The sequence below is a fragment of the Ostrinia nubilalis genome, chromosome 24, assembly GCF_963855985.1.
Source record: "Ostrinia nubilalis chromosome 24, ilOstNubi1.1, whole genome shotgun sequence".
Classification (NCBI taxonomy): domain Eukaryota; kingdom Metazoa; phylum Arthropoda; class Insecta; order Lepidoptera; family Crambidae; genus Ostrinia; species Ostrinia nubilalis.
Window position 1 is genome coordinate 6,745,075 of NC_087111.1, and position 25,631 is coordinate 6,770,705.

General features: G+C 36.5%; 2 protein-coding genes across 3 annotated transcripts in view; one reads left to right on the top strand and one right to left on the bottom strand.

The window, feature by feature from the left end:
- The window catches only part of LOC135083749 (soluble guanylate cyclase 88E), a 179,317-nt gene that overhangs the window by 152,299 nt on the left and 1,387 nt on the right, over positions 1-25,631 (bottom strand). The window lies entirely within an intron of this gene.
- LOC135083794 (uncharacterized) lies at positions 4,451-8,293 on the top strand. Of its 2 annotated transcripts, XM_063978542.1 has the most exons (4): positions 4,451-4,519; positions 4,721-5,042; positions 5,948-6,160; positions 7,210-8,293. In XM_063978542.1, exons 2-4 carry the CDS (start codon positions 4,812-4,814, stop codon positions 7,558-7,560), a joined length of 795 nt encoding a protein of 264 aa, XP_063834612.1. In that variant the 5' UTR covers positions 4,451-4,519; positions 4,721-4,811; the 3' UTR covers positions 7,561-8,293. The 2 variants fall into 2 exon arrangements, with proteins under 2 accessions (XP_063834612.1, XP_063834611.1); XM_063978541.1 differs by having other exon boundaries at positions 4,476-5,042.

The following is a 25,631-nucleotide window of genomic DNA, read 5'->3' on the forward strand; positions in this document are numbered from 1 at the left end:
TTTAAACTACTGAACTGTTTTTAATGGAGTTTTATAACATAATAAATAGATAAATGTTATATGTGTAGTGTAACATACATAGCGCATGTGTGAAGCCGGGGCATGTCACTAGTATAAAAATAAATCCCAACTAATATTATAAATGCGAAAGTAACTCTGTCTGTCTGTCTGTCTGTCTGTCTGTCTGTCTGTTACGCTTTCCCGCTTAAACCTCGCAACCGATTTTGATGAAATTTGGCATAGAGATAGTTTGAGTCCCGGGAAAGAACATAGGATAGTTTTTATCCCGGTTTTTGAAACAGGGACGCGCGCGATAAAGTTTTTCTGTGACAGACAAAATTCCACGCGGGCGAAGCCGCGGGCGGAAAGCTAGTACATAATAAAAAGATGTTGCTTGAAAATAGAACACTGAGCTAATTTTGTTAGCTGCAACCGGAGGTTCCAAGAAAAAGCAAACTTTATTTAATTAAATTTAATTTAAAAGAAAGAAATTACAATTATACTAAAATTAGCCTAGCCTAGTGATACCGTCTCGAAGTATGAAACGAATATGATTATAAAATAATTAGTAAAATTAATGAAACGTCGCCGCTGTCGTCATGAGAGGCGCATTTTGCTGATGCTGCTCCTCGCGGTCCATAGTGCAGTTGCAATGTTGATTTGGGTAAACTGGGTCAGCGTCGATGCAGCGATCTTCATAGATTAGGCGTACGTAACAAGCTTAATTAAAAAGGCAAACAAATGCTGAAACCCTAACAAACTTTAAGTAAATAGAAAAGACGCGTTTATTTTATAACAAAATTGTATTCCATTTACGTCCATGTTTCGAGACACTGACATGGGTCAAAGTGTGGAATTACCTTCCAATAAAATGATAAAACGAATAGGAAATTGATTTTTCTTTCGAGATGTGTTCAGTGGTGGATTTAGATCACCAGTAATGGGAATTTATGTCCTTGCGAATATACTAGTAATAATACCTAATAACCAGACAACGAAGCAAAATTGAACATTGTAAGAAATTATTATTTTGTCTTAGCTAGGAAGGAACAGTTTTTAATCTAAGGGGTTTCACTTTGCTTAATCTTTTACGTGCACATTTATGATGCGTGTTATATCTCACTTCTTTTGTCGTTGAAGTCAACAACCACGATCATAATATTGAACTTGGCTCTCATTTCACATTTATGTTTTGACGGGATAAACGTACACTCGAAAAACTATCGGAATTCATTGAACATTTGAATGAACATTTCTTGTATATTCAACAGGGTCTTGCTCAGTGAACTATTGAAATTGTTTTGAACGGACATTGCGAATCTGGAATCTGGAATTCCATTTGCAAACGAAACACCCTTCATCCTCTCCAGTCTGGAACAAAAGCTTTTTTATTGGAAAACTTCGTGTGAACAAATGCTTGTTGTTCTTTTTAAAAGTTACAAACATTTAAATATCGAATGCTATTGAAATATGAGGGCACGGTAGTGCCCCCGCCAAGACGAGCCAGGAAAATCGCGGGGGCACTAAGTACCTACCTTTTCTCGAAGTGCTTCGTCGTTTTATTGAATATCGTCGCAAGTTAAGGTTTAGGTTAGGTTATTTTATAACTAGCTCTACACTTTACAAAATTTTAGTCCAAATGCATTTTTGTGAATTTAAAAAGTCCATAACTAGCCTCAGTTGCACCTTCTTAACTTTAACAGTAACTACACTCGCGAGCAAAACTATGGAATCACTTACATGAAGTTGTTTCCACGCGAACTTGTGTACTAACGAATTTGTTAGTAACAAAAAAAGTGGCACAATTTTAAAGATTAAACTTTTATCTTTAAATTGATACCAAATTCATTTAAATCACACCAGTATTTAAAAAGATATCCCGGCTGATGTGAAGAAGTAACGAAAAAGACATGTATGAAATGTTTGATACGTCGCGAGTTGCGGCCTATTTACCCCCTATAAAAGCACGCGTTTTCGGATTTTTGCTTTCACACGTTGATTCATACACATCTCCGCTTCTTTTGACACTTTACCTGGGATTCTACACCTTCAGAAGCAGCACAAATCGTTGCACTATTGCAAGAAGGGCTCGGCCAGCGGGCTGTCGCACGTCAGCGCCACATAAGCCAGTCCTGGGTTTCGAAAGTTTTAAGACGCTTTCGGGAGACTGGTGGCTTTATCCCGAGACCAAGTTCTGAACAGCGCCGGCGCACATCGCAGAGGGAAGACCGTTTTTTCATGTCAACCTCTCTATGAAATCGTCATTTGACTGGAATCGATGTCCATCAAGAGCTCAGAAATGTTCGTAAGATAGCTGTTAGCGAGTGGACAGTTCGTCTAAGATATAAGCAATAGAATTTGACTCCAAAAAGGCCTGCCACAGGCTCGAAACTGACGGCAGGTCACCGATAAGCACCCTTTCAATTTGCTCGTACACATTTCAATGGGAAGGCGAGAAATGGAGGCGAGTTCTGTTCTCCGATGAATGCAAACTGTGTTTGCAGGGCAGCAGTCGAAGAGGTCGGGTTTATAGGCGGCCTGAGGAGCGATTTGTGCAGTGCTGGTTCGCTGAAACAGTGGCTTATGGGGGTGGCTTGCTCGACTTAACATCGAGATGTGTACGAGCAAATTGAAAGCGTGCTTATCGGTGACCTGCCGTCAGTTTCGAGCCTGTGGCAGGCCTTTTTGGAGTTAAATTCTATTGCTTATGTCTTAGACAAACTGTCTACTCGCTAACAGCTATCCTACGAACATTTCTGAGCTCTTACTGGACGTCGATTCCAGTTAAATGACGATTTCATAGAGAGGTTGACATGAAAAAACGGTCTTCCCTCTGCGATGTGCGCCGGCGCTGTTCAGAACTTGGTCTCGGGATAAAGCCACCAGTCTCCCGAAAGCGTCTTAAAACTTTCGAAACCCAGGACTGGCTTATGTGGAGCTGACGTGCGACAGCCCGCTGGCCGAGCCCTTCTTGCAATAGTGCAACGATTTGTGCTGCTTCTGAAGGTGTAGAATCCCAGGTAAAGTGTCAAAAGAAGCGGAGATGTGTATGAATCAACGTGTGAAAGCAAAAATCCGAAAACGCGTGCTTTTATAGGGGGTAAATAGGCCGCAACTCGCGACGTATCAAACACTTCATACATGTCTTTTTCGTTACTTCTTCACATCAGCCGGGATATCTTTTTAAATACTGGTGTGATTTAAATGAATTTGGTATCAATTTAAAGATAAAAGTTTAATCTTTAAAATGATGCCACTTTTTTGTTACTAACAAATTCGTTAGTACACAAGATCGCGTGGAAACAACTTCATGTAAGTGATTCCATACTTTTGCTCGCGAGTGTATAACTATAACCGGTATTTTTGTATGGACTTTGACAAAATTCTAACGTTTGTTATACTTTGTAGTTAAAGTGTATGCAACTTATTGCAACTCGGCTGAAAATAAAAAAAAACCAGAAGCACTGAATCATCTAAAATACATTCTTGCAGTGTCAGTATTTAATTAAAAAAATATAAATCCCGTGGTCAAGGTTACAAGACAGGATTTTCATAAACTGTACTGTGGTGTATGACTAAACAATCACTATAGTTGATGAATTTCCAATCTTGCTCACAAATAAGGCTGACCTACATTGAAAGTACATATTTTAACTGAATTGTTATGTACCTAGTGATGTGAACAAACTATTTTTGTGTGACAAGAATAATAATGATTTTTAGATTGTCTACTTAGGGTCAGTTGACTGTTGTTTTTTCTTTTTGTTTATTTTATAAATAACTTGCTAATACTGCAAAATGTTGAAAATAATGGTTAATCTATATCTAAGTATAATCTCCTGTCACATAAAAAAAAGCGAACGGTCACTGACTGACTCACTCACTCATAACGAAATCTCAGAAACTACAAGTGCTTGGAGTCTCAAATGCATGGGGGTTCCTTTTAGAACGTAGCTCCTCATTAAGACGCGATTTTCCAAAATTCAGCCCCTAAAGGGGGTAAAACGGGATCCACACGTACGAAGTCGCGGGCGGCCGCTAGTTTAAGTATAATTGGTTGAAACAAGGGGTAAAAGCTGATTCTGTTTTGCTCCATTCATGCCTGCTGTCTGGCACAGACTTATAGGTACTTGTTTGCATCCCTCACTCGTGGATCTTTCTAGTTGGGGTGGGTGAGTAGTGATGTGATAGGTTTGCCGAGTATTGTGTATCGAGTTCGATAAAAAACACGTCCACAGAGACAGAGTTATGTTTGTTCAAATGATAATAGGTATTGCGTAGGATTCAATACGGTGAGTTACAAAAATAACTTTTGGATCTGATTAACATCTAGTCAACGAGAAAACGACGGCCATAGAAGGACACTATAATACGTATTTAGTTTACATTCTATTTTACTATGACAAACTAAATTTATTTTATTTGTCAGTTTTTGCACAGATTTACAGACAAGAAATATAGAAAGTACTAGCGGGATTACCTCTATCTATAAAGAGATTTCTTCTTGGACGATGACAGGGTAATTGAAAGAAATTAACCAATATTACCATCGTACTACGTTTCCGGATGGTTGTACATCAATCTCATTACCATCTATTTATCGATAAAACTGAGAACCATCTACATTCTTGGCCTTACAAGCCGCACCCCTATCACAACGACGACACGACCCATTCGTTACGCGAGTTGATATTCGATAACTTGATTTGTCATCCATCAGGACATCACTAGACATGTTAGGGACGCCAGTCGGCGCGCGCAGCGCTCTGGGAGCGGACTCGTTTGTGATTTAGTGTTATTACTCCGTTATAATGGCCACAATTAGAGAAAAAGAAGTGTACTTAAACCTCATAGAAACCCTTAAAGAAATGCCCTACATATGGAACAATTCCACTGATAAATACTACAACAAACACTTGAGGAATGAAGGGTATAGGGTATTGCTAGACATATACAAAACAATACAGCCTAAGGCTACCCCGAAAACGCTTAAAAAGAAGTTGGAACATATGAGGACCAGTTACTTTAACGAGTTGAGAAAGGTAAGGTAAATGACTTTTACTCTTAGGCTGAGTTGCACCACCTAAGTTTAACGGTAACTATAGCGATAACTGGTGCTTTTTGTATGGAGTTTGGCAGATTTTTGACGTTTGTAAAAGTCAAAGTAAGATGGTGCAACCCAGCCTTAATGTCATGAACATAAGACCTTTTTACTTAAACTTATTTTTAAACAAATATCTGACAAGGCTTATAAAATATGTGTTAACGTGCGCCCTCCTACACACGTTTTAATCATCCTTCTTATTTAATCTGGATCTTTAAATTTCTTAACAATATGGGAAGTTTACTAAGCAGTGATATTTAACGCTCAGTTTGTAATTATTATTACCCTTGATAGGTTGATCCAATATTCTGTGAGAAGACCTCAAATTTCTTCAGCATACATACTACCACAGAATAATAACTACGCCCCTAGTGGGAAACGTTAAAAACTAAAATTTTCATACATTTTTTAAATTCACACTCAGCCCACTGTTACTACTTATTCAAATCTTAAGTAAATCCTTATTGCTTATTTATTTATTTGCAATAGGTATTGCATACCTAACAATCTAGGTAAGTTAACAGTAACAGTCTGGGCTTGAGCAAATGTTATTCCGTAAGTAGAGCAAACTACATTTGGGACGTGTGTTACTGCCCTAAAAAGTTTTACACGTCATGCTTTGTGTACTCCATTTCCCTAGCCTTACTTACCCTTACTAAAAAAAAAACAACAGGACAGGCAACGCAGCAGATTCTTTTAAAATTCTATACAATTTATTAGCGCGGGTGGCCATAGCCAAAAAATCTTATTTTCCAATTTCAAAATATAAAAAAAAAATGTTTAAAAAAACAATGAATGCTTTGAAATTTGGAATCATCAGTTAACTTTTTTGCTCTGTTTTAGGTTCAAAAAGCAAAACAAACTGACAAGATCTACGAACCAACTCTATGGTTCTACCACGCGTACCATTTTATGCGGCGTGAGGCGGTGGAAGACGATTGTACAATTATCAAGGACAGAGAAGCACTTATGGAGGACGACTGTATGATACTCAGAGATAGTAATAACAGAGAAGCACTTATGGAGGACGACTGTACAATACTCAGGGATAGTGAAGTACGTATAAGTATATTTTTATAAAAAGTACTTTTTTATCTTTATTTATTTTGAAACTTTTGTCTCTAGCTAGGCGATGACAGCTTCATCATGCCAAATCATAACGTAGAAATAATTAAGATCTGAATTGTGTATTTTGCTGGCAAATGTGGCCTCAGAATAAAATTACTTATTAAAATGACATTTTAGTTAATAGTTGAAAAGGACCCCACTCTGCTGGTATAGCTTTCCTGCCTATGTTAAGCCCTTTTGAAACTATTTATAGCATAGTATTCAATAACATTCTAGTTAAGACTACAAAATATTAAGAACAGAGACAAACCTGTGATTACAATGTGCTTTCATGCACAGAATCGTATCTATGGTTGACTTTAATCCAGTTTTAAACGTGATTGCTGATATGTACCTTAGTTTTGTGCAAAAGCCAAGGTAATACTGACTTTACTGCTCAATGATTTACGACCATTTTTATAACATGTAAAAAGGAAATGTATTTTTCCATAAAAATAGCCGGTCAGCGATATGGGTTTCTCGGCCAGTTATTGTATTTGAACAGTAGAATCAACCCTTTTTGATTCTGAATTTCATCCTGGACCATTAAATTTTATCCGAATGCCGTTCACATAAGACACATAGTCCCCTGACACTGGTCATGCTTAGGGGTCGAATCAATATGCATTCTATGTCCACAGAATTAGGGTCTTAATTGAGTTACCTCCTCTCTCAACCTCACCCTTATCTTATTACGATGGTAAAAGACCTTTTGTAGTGTTGTCAGCACTTGTCAGCTGTCAATTTGGCATACGAAAGCTGTGTACTAATAAGTATCTGTCTTAGCACAGGTTTTTCTCTTATTTATTATTCTATAAATCAGTGTTAACTTATTAACTTATTCAGAAATTAATGCAGTTTTTTACTGAGCTAATAGGCATGCTAACACTACCAATAATGAACTAATTTTAATTTCTTTTGTCAATGATACTTTTAAATTAATTGTATTCTATGTCCCCTCCCTATTGAATAAGACATAATGTTGTAAAACCTTTCAGGAGGCATCATCAGTCGAAGAAGTAATTATTAACGAAAGGGAATATGCTGAGAACAATAATTACATGCCACACAAGAAGAAAAGTAAGCATATTAAAGAAAAAACACCTGAGAAACAAATAAACGACCAAGTAATAATAGAAAAAGCTGATAAATCAGTTCAGTATGACCAAACCAAGGACGACGATTGGGACATTATAGGAAAATCAATAAGCGTTCAACTCCAAAAGTTGAATAACCGTCAAGTTATTATAGCACAGAAGTTAATATCCGATGTAATTTATTTTGGAAGGCTAGATAGGTTGACTGAGGAATCTTTGGTGCTGCCACAACCCGTCAACGAATTCCTGTAAGGTCCAGTACAGGTCCTTAAATCAATATTAAAATATTCCACAATACTAGGGGAGATCTAGAGAGGAGAGTTGTGACATTGTCGATTTTTTGGAACTTATCAACTACTAGCAAGCTCGTAACATTGCGTGATTTTAGTTCAAGTCTCGAGCCAACAAATGCACGTTGTTGCGAGCTCACACAACTCTCCTCAGTATCCCCTACTACATCTATAAAATGTACCTACTCGTTACCTTATTTAGATCATTAAATCAATACTCAAAGCATTCTACATGACTACTATCTTTACGCATTATACATTATGCGTTAATCAATCCCAAATTTTTAAGTGATCCCAATGGTAACACATAACGTCATGAATTTTATTTTCATAGGGATCACTTTAAAAATAGGGATTGATGGTGAAAACGGGCATTAGACACTTAAAAATTAACGTTCTAATCAACATACAAATACAATTTTACACATTACACTTAACCTATGACTTAACCAATTTACACTTTACGTTAGTCGGTAACATATAAAAATGTATACATAGTCAAATATTACTACACAAATTTTTTCTATCTATAGTGTTTATGTAACTACTCGTAAAAGTAAGTGCCACGTCCTTATATTATAAAATGTAACATTTTGTAATACATAATGTATTTCTTTATCCTAATAGATAATCAATTATTTATTTTTTTACAATTTTATTTAGTAGATGAACGTAGGTAAATGTAATTTAATAACCCAGAGTCGTATGTATAAAATGAAAAATATGTATTTCAATTAAAATTTTATAACCAATTACCTAGTTTTATTACTTTTTATTCCTGATTAGTAGTATAGTCTACAAAGCATAGCGTAGATATTTATTTTGTTATAATTAACGAAGAAAACTTAAATATTATTTCTGACGGGATTGCTACTTAATTTTGAGTTTCCGATAGTTCGGCGCTGTTGCAAGCGCCATGGTCATGGAGTAAGTGACGAAACTTGCGATAAAAAACAAATTAGAATCAGCCCAAAATATCGGCCGACTGAAAATCGGTAGTCTGCGCCTGGACTAAAACACAAGTACTATCCGTTCGCGATAAGTTTGCCGCTGGCGATATGACGTCACCCGAAGGAAAGCGTCTATAAGTATAGCAAACTATATTGAAAATATTTTTTATCAGTATTATTGATAAAAATTGTGTATTTGCGTAAAATAAGACACTTAATTGCGTTTAATCACTAACTAATTGTGTTTAATCGCGGTTGGGGGAGGGGACGCGCATTTCACAGACCGGCAAACGCAAACTTAGCGCGAACGGGTAGTACATATCTAATATTAGCGACCGTGTGCCTATTTTTAGTCTCACTCCAGCGTACCCTGTGGGCACATAATTCATTTTGATACCCCCTCGACGCGGATTGAGGAAGCTACGTGCGTAGCATAGCCGTAGTACCGTAGACGACTACGATGTTCTCGTAGCGTAGGTTACATACTCATTCTTGAAGCGTGGATAGGATTGAATACCAAAATTGGTGATTGTCTTTTTCCTTTGAAGGTAAAACGTCTTTGTCTTTTCTATTTCTTTTTTGCAAAATACGCCTTTGATACTAATGAACCAAAAAGTTTTAGGACACTATTGTAAACTGGAAAGACGTCTTTACCATCATCATAATACAATAATATCCCTGTAGAAATACACATCCCATACAGAAAATGAATGTGTTTTCCGCTTTTTTCCAAAAAAAAACTTTAACTACCTACATTTTCTTATCTTTCTTCCTTACCTTCTTCCTAAGACTATCACGAATAAATTAAAAATGCTCAATTGGTCCAACAGTTCTCGTGTTTTGCGCATAAAGATAACTATGTTAAGCCAAAATTTAGCGGAAGAAATACCAGGAAAAACTGTACACCCCATCATTAGAACGAACTGCCCTTCGTACATGAAACGACTGAAAATACATAATATATGTATGTTCACATTGCCGCATCCTAGCGTATACATGACCCAAATACCCTGGTATACTTGCCACATGGGTATATGAAAATACCTATATCATTTTTAATAGTGACTGCCCCGGCGAACTTCACCGTGTATGTTCATCTATACTTTTATACTATTCTATACTTTCTATACTAATATTATTAATATAAATGCGTAAGTAACTCTGTTTGTCTGTCTTGCTTAACGCCTAAACCACTGAAGCGATTTTGATGAAATTTGGCATAGAGATAGTTTGAGTCCCGGGAAAGGAATTATAGGATAGTTTTTATCCCGGTTTTTGAAACAGGGACGCGCACGATAAGGTTTTTCTGTGACAGACAAAATTCCACGCGGGCGAAGCCGCGGGCGGAAAGCTAGTAAGAAATAATATAAGATTCTAATGGTGAAAGATTTTTTGAAATAGGGCCAGTAGGTAGTTTAAATTTTTCCACTCTATACTCGTAATCTATTCTATGAAGAGTGTTTGTTTACTTGTACGCGCTAATCTCAGAAACTACTAGTCCGATTTGAAAAAATATTTCAATGTTAGATAGCCCATTTATTGAGGGAGGTTTTAGGATTATAACATCACCCTACAACCAAAACAATTATCGAAAAATGTTGCAAAAACGGGAAATGTAATTCAAACTATTTTCACGCGTATGAAATCGCGGACACAGCTAGCATTTAATACTGATAAGATAGCCTTGACTGATAATATAAAATTACGCGAACATCTTTAGAAGATCATAATCTTATATTAAATTATTCAAGCGGGCTGGATAAACAACCCTTTGTAATTAAAACCTGGTGAAAGGAAAAAGCGTAGAACTGAAAATAAGGTCCTGTAATCGTGAGAGCTACCTACTTAGGTGTATGGTAGTAATCTTGTTTTTGAAGCTTTTTATACAGAGTATTTCTTTGAGTACGGTTGTAGCTGATGACTCTAATGAATGTTTCATCAACATCATCATCATTATCATTTCAGCTATAGGACGTCCACTTCTGAACATAGGCCTTCCCCAATGATTTCCATGCGTGTGGAGTGGAGGCCGCCCGGAAAACGCAGCGTGGGACGTCGACCCACAAGGTAGCAGGAAGGCGCTGGACGCAGGCCGCTACCAACCGGTCAATGAATGCTTAAAGTTGACAAAAACAAAATCAAACCGTCTTACCGTCTCTTGACGTCACAATATTTCTTATCACACTGTCTATCTCAGGATCCTTAACGATATTTCGCTTTGGATACAAAGATAGTTTTGATAAACTCTTTAAACTCTACGGCTGGGTTGCATCAACTTACTTTAACAAATGTCAAAAATCTGTCAAACTCCATACAAAAAGCACCGGTTATCTTAATAAGTTACGGTCAAAGTTGGGTGGTGCAACTCAGCCTAAGGGTGTTTTTAATATCGTCCGGATTGCCCCACATGCGTGACACCCAAAAGTGTCCTTTTCACACTAGTATTTATTATCCCGCGTGCGTATTCCACGCATTACAATAAATACTTGCACGAAAAGGAGACGGGATAACCCCAAAATCAGCACGATATTAAAAAGTTAAAAAAACCCAGAATTGTCAATGTTTCTTTTTTTGTGAGAAAAGCTGCTAGTTAAATAGGTATAGAGGATAATCTATTTAAATAAAAGCGAAAGCTCACTGACTGACTCACTCACTCACTCATGACGAAATCTCAGAAACTGCAAGTACTAGGAGTCTCAAATTTTGCATGGGGGTTCCTTTTATTAGAACGTAGGTGCTCACTAAGATGGGATTTTGCAAAATTCAACCCCTGAAGGAGTAAAACGGGATCCACGCGTACAAAGTCGCGAGAGGCCGCTAGTTTGTGATAAAGGCTGCTAAACGGGACTATTCCCAGCTCTAGTTCCCACCACTGCAACTCCTGTGTAGCTAGAATCTACAGCTTGACCGCCATAAAAACCCAACCAATGAAGGTCAAGTTTGTCCCAGGGGAAAGGTAAACTGTTATATATATGTTACTGTAAAAGCTCGAACTACGGTTAATCTTAAGATTTAAGTGTAAGTTTTAGGATTTACCGACATGAGTTGGTAAATGTACTACTACAAATTTATTAATATATACAACATATCTATTTGAAAGCATGGATAATAACAAGCAAACTGATAGTGTCTACACAGACTTTCGGAAGGCATTCGACAGGGTGGACCATAAATTGCTACTGGACAAGATTGCTTATAATGGTATTCGCGGTAATCTATGGCGCTGGTTTAAGTCATATATAACAAATCGCACACAAAAGGTGGTTATAGGTGGCTACGAGTCTGATTTTGTGAATATAAGCTCTGGCGTCCCTCAGGGCTCTATTTTAGGCCCACTTCTCTTTACATTATTCTTAAATGACATAGATCACTGTTTTGAATTTTGCGACTTCCTGTTGTATGCAGATGATCTAAAAATTTTCCACATTATAGAAAACTATAATGATCACATTAAATTTCAATCTGATTTGAATCGCTTTTCTCACTATTGTGTAAACAACAAACTTAGCCTCAGTATTAACAAATGTAAAGTAATAATTTTCACTAAAAAGAAACAAGTTAGCGACTATGCATACAATCTAACAGGTGTTACTCTTGATGTTGTTAATTCCATCAGGGACTTAGGAGTAACACTAGACAGTAAACTCCATCTCGACCTACATGTAGATAATATAATTAATAAATCATTGAAGATGTATGGCTTTGTCATGCGCTCAAGCACACAATTTTTGCAACCTACAACCTTTTTGTGCCTTTACAACGCTCTAATTAGATCCCAACTTGAATACGCGGTATCCATTTGGGACCCGTTTTACCATAAATATGTTGACGCTCTGGAAATGGTTCAAAAAAAATTTTTACGTGCAATGCACTTCCGTTGCCGCCGCGGTAGACTACCATATGTTCAGCTCATTGATAGATACAAACTCCTAAGGCTCACAGACAGACGCAAGCAGCTAGGTGCCATGTTATTGTACGACCTGTGCCATAATAGATACGACTGTATTCCTATCATAGACAAATTGTATTACAGAGTTCCTACTAGGGCTCACTGCCGAAACCCATGTAAATTATTTGCAACCACTTGGTGCCGCACTAACGCGGGTAAGCGCTCACCATTGTATCGACTTGTTCACACATATAATCAACTCTTTAACACTATTGACATAATGGCAGAGAGGCCTAGTAAATTCAAAAAACTTCTAATAGAAACGCTTCGTGGCGCTGACTGACTGACTAATCGTAATGTCTTTATATTGCTTTGCAACTTTCGAAACATAACTTATGTGTCAAATCGTGAAACTGATATTATTAGTTAATCCTAAGTAAGGTTGTTGCGATTCGCGGGGGCGGGTGGGCTTTACATGTGTGGTGACTCGTTTTCAAAAGTGTTGATAGACATCACATTATCGACAAGTTCATGTACGCGTGCACGCACGGGTCAGGCTCGCCCGCCTTCGTGGGTTGCAGGAACTATAAATGAACGTACCTGTGTCACAGCATAGTCGGACCTCGATATTAATTAATTAATTGAAAATTATACGATTAGGTACTAAATATTATGAATGGCTTGAGGGAGTCGAGCTGCCTAGGGCGGGAATTGAACCCACGATTGGGCGGTTCGATTTTTTCTAGTTATTTATAATTTTCAAATTATTTTGAGATGCGACTCTTAACGCTAAAAATTAAATAACTAGGTACTAAATAATTCTCACTATACTTACCTGAATCTGTTAATATGCCTACACTCTGTTGTTACTAACCTAAATACTTAAATTAATATTAAAGAAAAAAAAAAAAAAAAAAATGCAGTCAGTGCGATGGCACATCGGACTATACATTTTTGTTGCAGAACATCATTTAAATATTTGTTGGTATGATGGATGTGGTTGTCTACATGCGATTTTTGCCGCAAAATGGCATTTAGACAGCCGCAGAAGATGCCACAGTGTCTCCTTCGATGTGCTACCGCCTGTACCTACGTAATAAGTGTTTACTACGACCACTCTCAACACAAGTTTAATTAACTGTTTTATCTAAACTGTGGTAAATGATGCTGGTGTTGAATTTAGATAATATTGGTATATTATTACTATTTATTTGCTACTGTACTTCAATACTGTTTTTTTACCCAAATAAATAAATAAAATAAAAAAATGTAAGTATTTCTGAAAATACGACGATTTTTTCGAGATTTTACCATTCGAATTCAGTATACTTGGTTTTACCTCTGTCAGCTGGTAGATGTTGGTTTTAGGAATAAAACAATGAGAGATCGATTGAAAAACAACTTAGCGACTGACGATGGCATACTGTTTTAATAACTTGAGCGGTATGAATTTGAGTAAGCGAAAAATCAACTTAACTAACGACGAATATTGATTAATAATCAAATGCAGAACGAGCTTACAAAGAGTGGGTTATGTTTAATCCATTTTAGATATTAAAATTCTGTCCGTGCGATTACATTACTAAGTGAGCGACTAGAAATACAAAGAGGGCAACTTCAATATTAAGATAGATTCGATTTTTTCCAATTGAAGTAATTTCTGATGATGATGATGATGAGATGCCCTGAGAACGTTATGACATGTTTTGTTTTTCAACATTTACCGTGCCATTAATGTAAATCCTAAGATTTACCAACGAAATGGTGGTAAGAGTTCGAATCGCAAACCTTTTGGGACATTTACCATTAGGAATTGGTAGATCTTAGGTTTTACTGGAATATCTTAGGATTTACTGCAATTCGAGCTTTTACAGTAACATATATAAAAGAAAGTCGTGTTAGTTACTCCACTTATAACTCAAGAACGGCTGAACCGATTTAGCTGAAAATTGTCAGGGAGGTAGTTTAGAGCCAGGAGAAGGACATAGGATACTTATTATCCCGTTCGAAATTTAAAAAAAAGTCTGCTTATTTATTGCCATTAAGGCGGAACAAAGTTGGCCGGGTCAGCTAGTAGTTTATATAGCCCTGTATAGTAACAAGGAAGTCCCTTTTAATGGACTCCGTTAAGAGGCTTCCCGGTAATTGCGCATGTGATTCGTTATTAATGAGTCTGCTTCTTTCCATTTTCCTTTCGTTTCTTCCAGAGCTGAAGTATATTATCCCTAATAGTCATGAAGATCCGCACGGAACTCCCCTAATCCGTTGGCTTGCCTAATCTGTATTATTATAGTGCTTACTCTGTGTTACTTGATTTAATATTAAATATCAGTGTGCTTGCCATGAGTTTACGTTAGGCGTACTCGCCAGCGAGTACGTAAAAAAATCTATGAAGATTTTAGTTCTTTAAATTAGTAGCTAGGGGCACTGTACAATCTGTCATACATTTACGCCCGTATTCACAAACGATGCAATGCCTGCTTGTTTATGTAAAGCAGCAAATCGAACGCACAGCCTTGAATAGAGCTCTGTGATTGGTTCGTGTGTCAACTTGTGCGTCCACGCGCACTGTGAGACCTCATAGTAATGTTTGTGAATACAGAACGTTAAGGATGATAGACAAAAAAAATTAGGTCACCCCTATTTTTGTGACTTTTAATTTGGTACGTCTTATTTTAACTCAAATGGGTCAAACGCCTATTAGGGGTGGCCTAATTTTTTTTATCCACCAGGCATAAAATACGCCTCAAACTCCTATTTTTTAACTAAAAGTCCAATTTTTTTAGACATTAAATCAATACGATTTCAACCGTACTTTTTCGCTATTCCTAAACAATACGACAAATCAACAGCTAGCACAATGTGACTTGTCGTGGGGATAACAAGGCGAAAAACCAATAAATTGTATCCACGCACGTATCGCCGACGTAAATTCCTTTAGCACTGAAAGCGGTCCCATGTTGCTCGGTATTATTTATAACGAGCTTATAAATAAAGCTACTTTAGTGCCTTATTGATCCACTGCATGTAAGATAGGTTTATTACAAAACACAGTTTTATTTGAAATCGAAATCACTATTATGCCATTCAGTCGAGGTGAAAATATTACCCAACCTGGGAGGTGCCTGGATGCGAGCGGCGTAGGACCGGTCTTTGTGGAAATCCTTGGGGGAGGCCTTTGTCCAGCAGTGGACGTCTCTCGGCTGAAACGAACGAACGAAAATATCGCTGAAGTGGCAATGAGCAGGGCACATAGTACGCAGAACTGACGGCCTATGGGTCAGCAACAGCAAGGTTCTGGAGTGGAGGCCACGTACCGGAAAGCGCAGCGTAGAACGTCCACCCATGAGGTGGATCGACGACCTCATAAAAGTAGCAGGAAGGCACTGAATGCAGACCGCTACCAACCGGCTATTGTGGAAATCTTTGGGAAATCAAGCCTATGTTCAGCAGTGGACGTGCTATGGCTGAAATGATGATGATGATGATGATAATACCCGTTGTCCAATAAAAAGACTGAAGGTATAGTAGTCTATCCCCGTCGAACACTGGACTGTTGTGGTGAACCCATTTAGACAACACAGGCATAATATTTAATTTAGATTTTGTTAAACTTTTTTGGTATCCCAACTACAGTGGAAAAATAAAGTTTCAGTGCTTCCACTTCAGGCGCACGTCGCCATTTTGCCTTAATACTAAACAGGTTTTATATCTGTGTGCTTACCATGAGTTAACGTTAGGTGTGCTCGCTAGCGAGTACTCGTACGTCAAAAAATCTATGAAGATTTTATTGCTTGAAAGTAGCAGCTAGGGGCGCTGCACAATATGTCATACATTTAATGTAATTTTTTTACGCAGTCGCTAACGAGCACACCTAACGTAAACTCATGGTAAGCACACTGGATTCTGGGCTGCTAAAAAGGACGTTAAAAGTCGGTAACCCTAATCGCGACTTGGACAAGATATCAAAGTGAAACTTCAGCGGAGAGCAAAAAGTGCCTGAGTCTGCATTTCACACGGCAGACAATCGCCTTTGTCATTTATCTTCTTCACCAAAAATGCGGTAACAGTGTTTTTATTACGAAGAATTTAGAATTTAAGTAACTTTAAAGAATGGTAATGTTATAAAGCCATTTTACATTAACACAGGTTATTACTGTGTTTTCATGTTAACTTATTAATTAGTTTTGTTTGTTTGAACTTCAGTATTTTTTTGTTTTTAATTATTAGAAACGTAGACGTTGAGGTATTTATTTTCTCCGAAAAAGAAACAAAAATATCCAATATTTCGTAACCAGCAAGTCTGTGATGAATCACTATTAAACTAGCCGTCAATATTACGAAAGTGTCGAACGACCTAGACTGGAGACGACTTTGAAACATTTTATTAAACGTAGCCAAAAGTTTTGCCCTAATTGCCTAGGAAACAAAAAACAAACGTGAAGTAGAAGCCCATTTTAGTTTAGTTTTTTTATATATTTTTTACGCCGCTCTTCGTGCCAGTGACAAATTCTACTTTTTTATTTTTTTCTATGTAATTTTTTCTTCAGTCACCGAATTAGCTTTTTAAAAAACAAATGCTTGACGATGGTACTGGTGATGTGATATCAATGATACACAATATAGGCTGTGTACACTCTTATGTCTTTGCTTATTCCTAGCGATTTAAAAAATAATCTCTCTTTTTTTCCACCAAATTGTTCACCAATCCAACTTCTTTGATTCTTTAACAAGTTTTATCGCAAAGTTAAGATTAAGAGGTTTTACCAAGGACAAATCCAGATAATATTTTCAAGTTGTTAATGCGGAAAATTTCTTCTCAGTTCGTTGAAAACTTCTGTTGGTTTATTAGTGAATTAATCCCGGAATTTAAGTTAAATGGTGCCTGCTATAAGAAGCTTAAGGCTAGTTTTTAATCTGAAGTTAAGTAACTTAATTATTATAATAATATTATATTAATCCTCATAAAATAATTTAAGAAATTTTCAATCTTCCTGCCTTTCAAATAGTAATTGGGCGTGACGTCATAAGTTGGTTTATAATAAGCAGCTCTGACGCAATAAAAGCTATAATAATTAATAATAATGCAATAAAATGTCGTTAATAATATGAATTATCATATTTTTTCATGATTTGATGTTAATTTTTCATAAAGTTACAGTTCTCCTGACTTGTCTTTTTCATAAATTGGATAGGAACACACCCAATTTAGTAAGTATATTTGTATTTCACCAACTAAAAGAACTTTTTTGGAAAGCCCTTGTCAGGAGCAAGGTCCCTCAACCACACCATTAAAAGTTGCCTCATCTGTCGTCACGGCCTGAACTAAATTGTTGAACTAACTGTGCAAAAGAACACGTTTTCAGCCCTATTAATTTAATTAGGTTTTATTGAAAGAAAGAAGCAAAAAAAATTGCTATGAAAAAATAATTCTGTATGGAAGCCATGGAAAAACAATAGAACTAAATAACAATGTTCTTTTGTTCAAGTATACTAATTTTAACTTGATATTGGCACAAACGTTTGACTTTTTAATAGCCATAAAACAAAATTTAAGAAATACATACAATGAGTAAAGTAGTCCTGAAATAAAATTATCCAAGGTACCTTGCGGAATGTGATGTATTTTTATTTGTTTTGATTACCTCGTATATGAGCATTGTTAGTACGTTCCACATTGGTTCTGGAATGCCTATGGCAACATCGGCAACGGAACGAGAATTTTTATTTACAGTACAAAAGCTACAGAATAAGGCTTTTATGCGCTGAGTACGCTCGTGAAGATTCAGCCTTAATACAAAATGGGACGTGTTAAAAATTTATATATTGAATGCCTTTGTTTCATTTTTTCACAGATTAACTACACTTTTGAAAAAAATCTGGTGGTTTCCGATCCTTATTTTGCGAATTTTTCATGATGGGTTACAAATATTTATTTTAGACCCGTGACTTCACTCGTGTGTGCTTTGATTTAACATAGAACGCTTTATCGCACGCACACATGTATCCGTTTGAAAAACTGGGATAATAATTATCCAATATTTTTCCGACAGGGTAGACAGGGTTGGCACTTGGCAGGGCACCGACAAGATGGTCGGACGCGGTGAGGAAGACGGTGGGCGGGATTTTGCATCGTGCGGTCCACACAGCTTATGACCGCAGTCTGTGGAGGAACACTATCTGTGGTCGCGATCCTTATCAGTGAGGGACCGAAGAAGAAGAATATTTTTCCCCAGGGTCTCAAACTATATCCATACCAAACGCGAAATATAGATATTCTTTTGTAGGTCTGTCCTATCAAAATTCAGTGTAAAGATAAAGTTACAGTCAGACTTCCATACATCCATATCCATACCATACTGTTCATAAGCACCTACTTAAGTAGGTATGTAAAAAGCACTAAACCAAAAAGGTACAATTTGACAATCAAATTAAGAAAACAAGCAAATTAGAACAAATTGCACTATAAATTGAATGAAAAGTCGTTACCGCTCCTTCTTAAAGCGAGGAATATTCGATGCGAAATCTTTTGCTGTATTTATGGCCTGGCGATATTAGTGCCATAGTTTATTAGAACAGCCAGGTCATTTATCACCCTCGTCTCTATCAATACTAATACAGTGTAAACTCGTTATAACATTACTCGATTTAACGACAAACTCCTTAAAACGACTTTTTTTATTTTACTTTGTATTCTACCGTCTTACTCCATTTAACGACCACTCGCTATAACGTCAAAAATCGTCGGTCGGTCCCTTAAGTACCGTTTATTAGAGTTCTTTGAAAACGTTTTTTGCAAGACGAGTGATAAAGATGGGTGATGATGCTTGGGGTCGTTGTACAAAATTCTATCTGCTCGGCGTCCGGACTTAAGCAGATGTGTGCTCTAGCTAGTAATTTATAGTGTATTGGCTGCTCATGTCGGTATATGTAGCTGTCGGGCGATACAGCGATATAAAAATGTCTTGGTCGGAATTTCCAGCAAACTCTGGTCTCCAAGAAAACTATCTACAATATTTATTTAACGCAAAAAGGATTTAATGTGGGAATATTTAGATAAATCTGCGTTTAGATGAAAATATTTGAAAGAAAGAGTAAAATGATATGAAAGTTAACAATTGTTTACTTTTCTAGGAATGTTGGTAGTAATTTGAAATCATATGACACAGAATCCAACGCACTACTCAATCGAGTGAACCACTGCGTTCCAGATTACTAATCAATGGAAAACCGATGGAGCGGTAAATGTCAGCAGTGGATATATGGTTACAGTGCAGATTGTCTATTAGGCTGGCCGCTGGTCGTGGTTAAAGTGCAATAGCGTGTGGTGTAGTGCACGCAATTTATACCAACCTAACCATAATAGGTTTCATTTGTGGGTTCAATCAATAGTTTTTCCAAATAATTAAGTAGGTATGTATGATAACTTTTTACATGTGTAATTGCAAAAGAACTATTTTGTCAGTACAATTTTTTTGCGTTTCTCTAAGGAACCATAAATGAAAGTTTACATTTCTGTGTTCTGTGAGATTTGAGACAATATTAAGCTTTAAGATACATTTCATAATCGTAAGAAGTATTAAACAAACCAATTCGATTTTGGTTTGTTGGTATAGGAATAAGTAGTTAGTTATTGAATTGCTGGAATTACAAACCCTATTAATGTTTAAAAAAATCGGCAACGAATTGATAGTCATGCGCATAATGCAATAAATTGCCACAAATAATAAATAGATTACCTAGTACTACGTGTAAAACTATTTCTGTTTTATTAACTACTTTTTATACGAAAAATGTCCCATATCTCATATTATTAAAGAGTGCCTATTAATTTTAGTACACAAAACTCAACGAGCCGTCAAACTCGATCACTGAAAATAGATTTCAAAGAAAATCTGCGGCACTCGCGCCGAAAAAAGATTTGACGAACCAAAACAAACGAACGTAAACATTTTTGTGAATGGGAGTCTTTTTTAATTAGTATTATAATTATTGTAATTGTAATATAGTAGGTATACGAGTATTGGCATTTCTAGTTTCTCAAACACAATTATGACATTATTTAAGAAACTAGAAATGCTAACGCTCGTTTCCCATATTCAATCCTTGTCCAAATCCGGATTGCAACAGTCATTAATTCAGTTTTAGATTAAATATCCACAATTTTCCATGCGTTTACACTTTAATAGGTATGTATTTATTGTTTAAATAGTCTTATAAACAATGTGAAAATTATTGTAATAACATCGAAAACCGCAATAAACCGGAGATGTTTTGAGCAAAAACTTTTGAAATTTGACACTTGACGGACAGATTTGGATTAGGATTTAATAAACAGGGTGTTAAGTAAATGGGTTTATAAGCCGATACGAAAGAGCGAACTGTTAGACCAAACAAATGTTACAGTTTTTTTTTCCGTATCTTATCTTTATTTGACCATGCTTTTCCGCAATGCACTTAGACCCTTGGGATCTTTTGTGCTTCCCTTTTCCTCCTCCCCTTCATACCTACTTAGCTCCTTTATATTTAGTACATTTTTACAAACTTCAGGTAGTGTAGAGTCGGTAAAAAATCAGGCATTTATTGCACCTATCACAACAGTTTTTTATGCAAAACAAAGCAAGTATTTGACTGTAATCACACCGTGATGTTAAATGGGATGCAGTCTAGGATGGTATAAAATGAGGCCGAGCGCGATATGAAAATTATTGGGGGATGCCTATGTTCAGCAGTGGACGTCCTGTGGCTGAAATGATGATGATAATAAGTATAAGATGAAAGAATGTGACGTTACTATTTAGTTTGAGATGCCGTAAACCTTACTCAAAATGTAGTTTTCTTTGGCATATATTTTATAGTTAGCGTAACGAAATCCCAGCAGCATTCATCTTAAATCTAGGACTAACTGTGGCCTTAGCTTAAGCCTCAAAAATAACAAATTACGAATATTATTCTAAAAGGGTCTCACAGGACTCTGCCCTATCTCATACATATCCACCGCAGTTTGAAGAAGAGACACTGGGATGAGCATTTGTATTCTTTATTTTGTGAGTAACGTCTGCAATTTGTCCTCGCCATCGTGCATCAGCTAATACAGCGCGAAATAAAATTTTCTTATTTATTTTATTCAAGTATGGTGTGTTACGACAGCGAAAATAAGAGAAAATTATGATGAATCTACAGAAAAGGGTTTGGCTGTGCTAATAAAGCACATGTGAAAATCAGTGTCTTTCAAGATAAAAAGAAAGAAGGCGAGCTCTCGCTTCCAATTTTTCGCCTGAACATTACTTTCCATCAGGTAAGATGAATGTCAAAATGCTAAGTAGGTAAGTACCTCGTTGTGGTTAAAAAAATAATAATGTTTAAGCGACAATAGCCGAACGTTGAGGGCGTCGGACTGGCCGACTCGAGATCCAAGGAACGCTAGTTGGAACCCCGCTACCGCTGGACTATGGTGGTGGTAGAACCCCTCGTTACACGAACATATTTTAGCTTGACCTCGTATACCCACTTGTTACAGGAGCATAATAATATTTCTTAATACGAGGGGTTAACCGGACTAAACGTAAAAAAATAAATGAAAATCATTTCCTAATCCAAATACTTCTTTCCGATGGTCAATTGTTTCCCTAACACACTCACGTCCTCATTTCCTTCCCTAATACAACATGTTTTCCTTATCTCCTCTCTTCTTTCTCGATTATCACTCATTTATTCGATTGTCGCTTGTTTTCCCAATTCTGGACTAATTTTATTTTGCCTATTGTCATTGTTTTTTATATGGTTTGTATTTATATTATCATTATTATTATATCATTAAAGGTGACCTGGCGAATTTCGTAGGTACCGCCTATGTTCATCAGAAATAATGTAGGATTCTAATGGTAACAGATATACAAACAACCAAATCTTTCCTCTTTACAATATTAGTGTAGAAAATGAAATATTTCATCGAACGGAATTAATACGCATAAACCTTCATCAAGCATCAATATCGCAGATGAAGCTACTAATTGCGTATAATGTAGTACTTATTATTATTCTGTGGTATAATTAACATCAGCTAGAGTTGAAAACTGCAAAAGTGGGGAATTTCGCATAATTTAATCATCACCCCACCGCCCACCACCCACCGGCTTTAGTCGGACTGTGCCCGTTTTAAAATGCAACTCAGCTCTTCCCGCAAAAATGGACAATCCAAAATCAATATTTGCTTTAACCAAACGTGGGTCTTTTATTTGCCATTTAAAGAAATTGTTTAGTATTTATTTTCGTTCGTTCTTTTCAGCCAAATGAGGTCCACTGCTGTATAAAGGCCTCCCCCAAGGATTTCCACAGCGACCGTTCCTACGCTGCTCATATATTTTATAATTCCTTAATTAATTGATTACTGACAGATTTTGCAAAGCATACATGATCATCACAAAAATGCAATTAATATAGCTTCTAATTCTAATCCTCATCCAAATTTCGATGCAATTACATAATAATAAATTCCCAATAAATAAACAAAGCTTGTAACTAACTGATTCCTAACCTAAAAATACTGGAACAAGACTGTTTGATGGTTTAACTCAGTGTGATCATGGCCTCGGTGCGATTTCTTTGGCGTTTCAAACATTTCCACGTCTTATTATCGCATCGCTTATAAGACGTGGAAATGTTTTTAATCTGTATAAAACCAGACCATAATCTGTGGCTGTATAAACGTCATCAACGTCATAACCGGTGATGAATAGACGAGTACAACATAATATACAGGGTGAAATTTTGTTATGAAAATGCTACCTGAAGGGAAAGTACTCTTAATACTGTAGATAGAAAATTTTACTGAAAGAAAACATTCCTTTATTTCTTAAGAAACTAAAACTGTATTAAACATTTCCGAAAATTAGCCATCATGTAATTAATTAAAATCACAAAAATGATCTTTATTTCCTGGGCAATAAACTTCATGTTCAAGAGTTTAAAGTATTAGTCCACTCACATACACGTATTAAAGAAGTTATTCTTGTACTATTACCTCAAGCTATGGCCTTGTACAGCGTGCTAACACCCTTTAGTGTTAAAGTACTATTTCGCAACCAAAAAGTTGTTGTGGACTGTACTTGGGTCCGTCACGAATCTTATTGTATACGGCTCTCGCTCAGAGAGCTTTGGGGAACGCTTAAGGGATCTTATTCGATAACTATCGAAGTAGCATTATGTGCCTGAAGTTGAGAGTTACCTACTAAAGTTCTGCTGGATATTAATATTAAGGAAATAATTTAGTATTTGGATTGTTATTATCCCGGATTTTTTTATCCATAACGAGGAAGCTCTTGACCTTCATCTCACCAGATGAAAAGTGATCGAAGATGTCACCCGGAATCCTCAACCACAGAGGATCTGTGTATCTTACCTCCAACTGCCGGAAAACAACAGCTGTTAACATTGTTGTTATGGGCGACAGACTTAGAAAATGGTCGTAGCTAGAAAGTTGGACTTAGAACAAGAGCTACCAACCAAGCCAAACGGAAAAATCTGCCCTACTGGGAATCGAACCAGGGACCTCATAGGGTCTAAAGCAGGTGGTCTGATACTAGACCAGACCAGAGGCGGTTAAATACTTTGGGGACTTAGGGCCGATAACTATCGGAGTAAGTGGGCACTGGCTTATGTTTGTGCCTGGAGTTGAGGGTCACTGAAAGTTTAGCTGGATATTAATATTGCTATGTTTATCATAGATAGATAGGAAAATATTTCTTTCTCCACACCACACAAAATCTGACAGTTAAAAAGAAGTTCGAAAAGGACAGTGCCAATCCATGTATGGAAGTTGGACCAAGTGCTGCCCAGAATGAAACCATAGTGCATTTTGTTCCTCAGGTCAATACTAATTTGTAAACCGGAGCGCACTGAAATCTATCCCTGGAGTTAAGAGAAAAAAAGAGTTTTGTTTTGAATTATTTACATACAAAATATCATCGATGTATACGTACTACGCATAAGATTTCGCGATTTTGGCACTAAATAACAATCGCTATGTTGAACTTAACCATACTGCATCCGTACACATTACTTTAGTACGACATCGACATTCTTTATAAGCGATCAAGCGCTGTTGCAGTAGTTTGGTTAGTTGACAGAAATTAATTATTTCCAAAATGGAGCAAGAAGTTTTAGCTTACAATAACTTCAATAATCGATTGTAATACACCAATAAATTGATTTTATGCAAGGATAGAGAACTAAAACATTTTGGAAATAATGAATTTCTGTCAACTTACCAAACAATTAAAACAGCGCTAGATCGTTTATAAAGAATGTCTAAATCGCACTAAAGCAACGTGTACGGATGCAGTATGGTTAAGTTCCACATAGCGAGTGTTATTTAATGCCACAATCGCGAAATCTTATGCGTAGTACGTATACATCGATGATATTTTGTATGTAAATAATTCAAAACAAAACACTTTTTTTCTCTTAACTCCAGGGATAGATTTCAGTGCGCTTCAGTATACACATTAGTATAGGCCTGAGGAACAAAATGCACTATGGGTTGATTCTGGGCAGCACTTGGTCCAGACCCTGGCACTAGGTATCCTTTGTTAATGCAAAATATTTTTGCATTTATAAATTGCTGGTTAAATATCTTATAACAATATCTAGAATTATTGTCTACAATTAAGTAGTTAAGTAATCTAGGATAACTTCGTAAAGTTTTATGTGAGCCTGCTGGTAGAAAACATAAATAAAAAATAGCTTAACATTAGACTTTGTCTAATTTAATTAACCTACCTAATATTACAATAGGTAAAGATTTTTATTTTTTATTCTCCTAAATAAAAAAAATATTATAAACCATTACTTACCACAACGATTATTAAGACTGTACGCTTACTTACTATAATTACGAGTACAAACCAAACTTAAACAATCCAAAGTTCTTAACACATTGAACGCCAACGCGGTCAATGTTGTCCGACACTGCACTTTCCTACCAGGCCAAGTAAAAATTTCAATTTTCGTCGAATGTTTTTTTTTGTTAAATCGTTACATTATAAACATAAATTAAGGATTTTATTAACATATAGTTGTTTTTGAGTCTTTACATCGAATTATTAAGAGTCGGACATCATTGACCCCCATGGCCCCAGCGAGCGAAAATTCGAAAATCCGTTCCGTAGGGCCGCGCGGTCATGTTGTCGACCA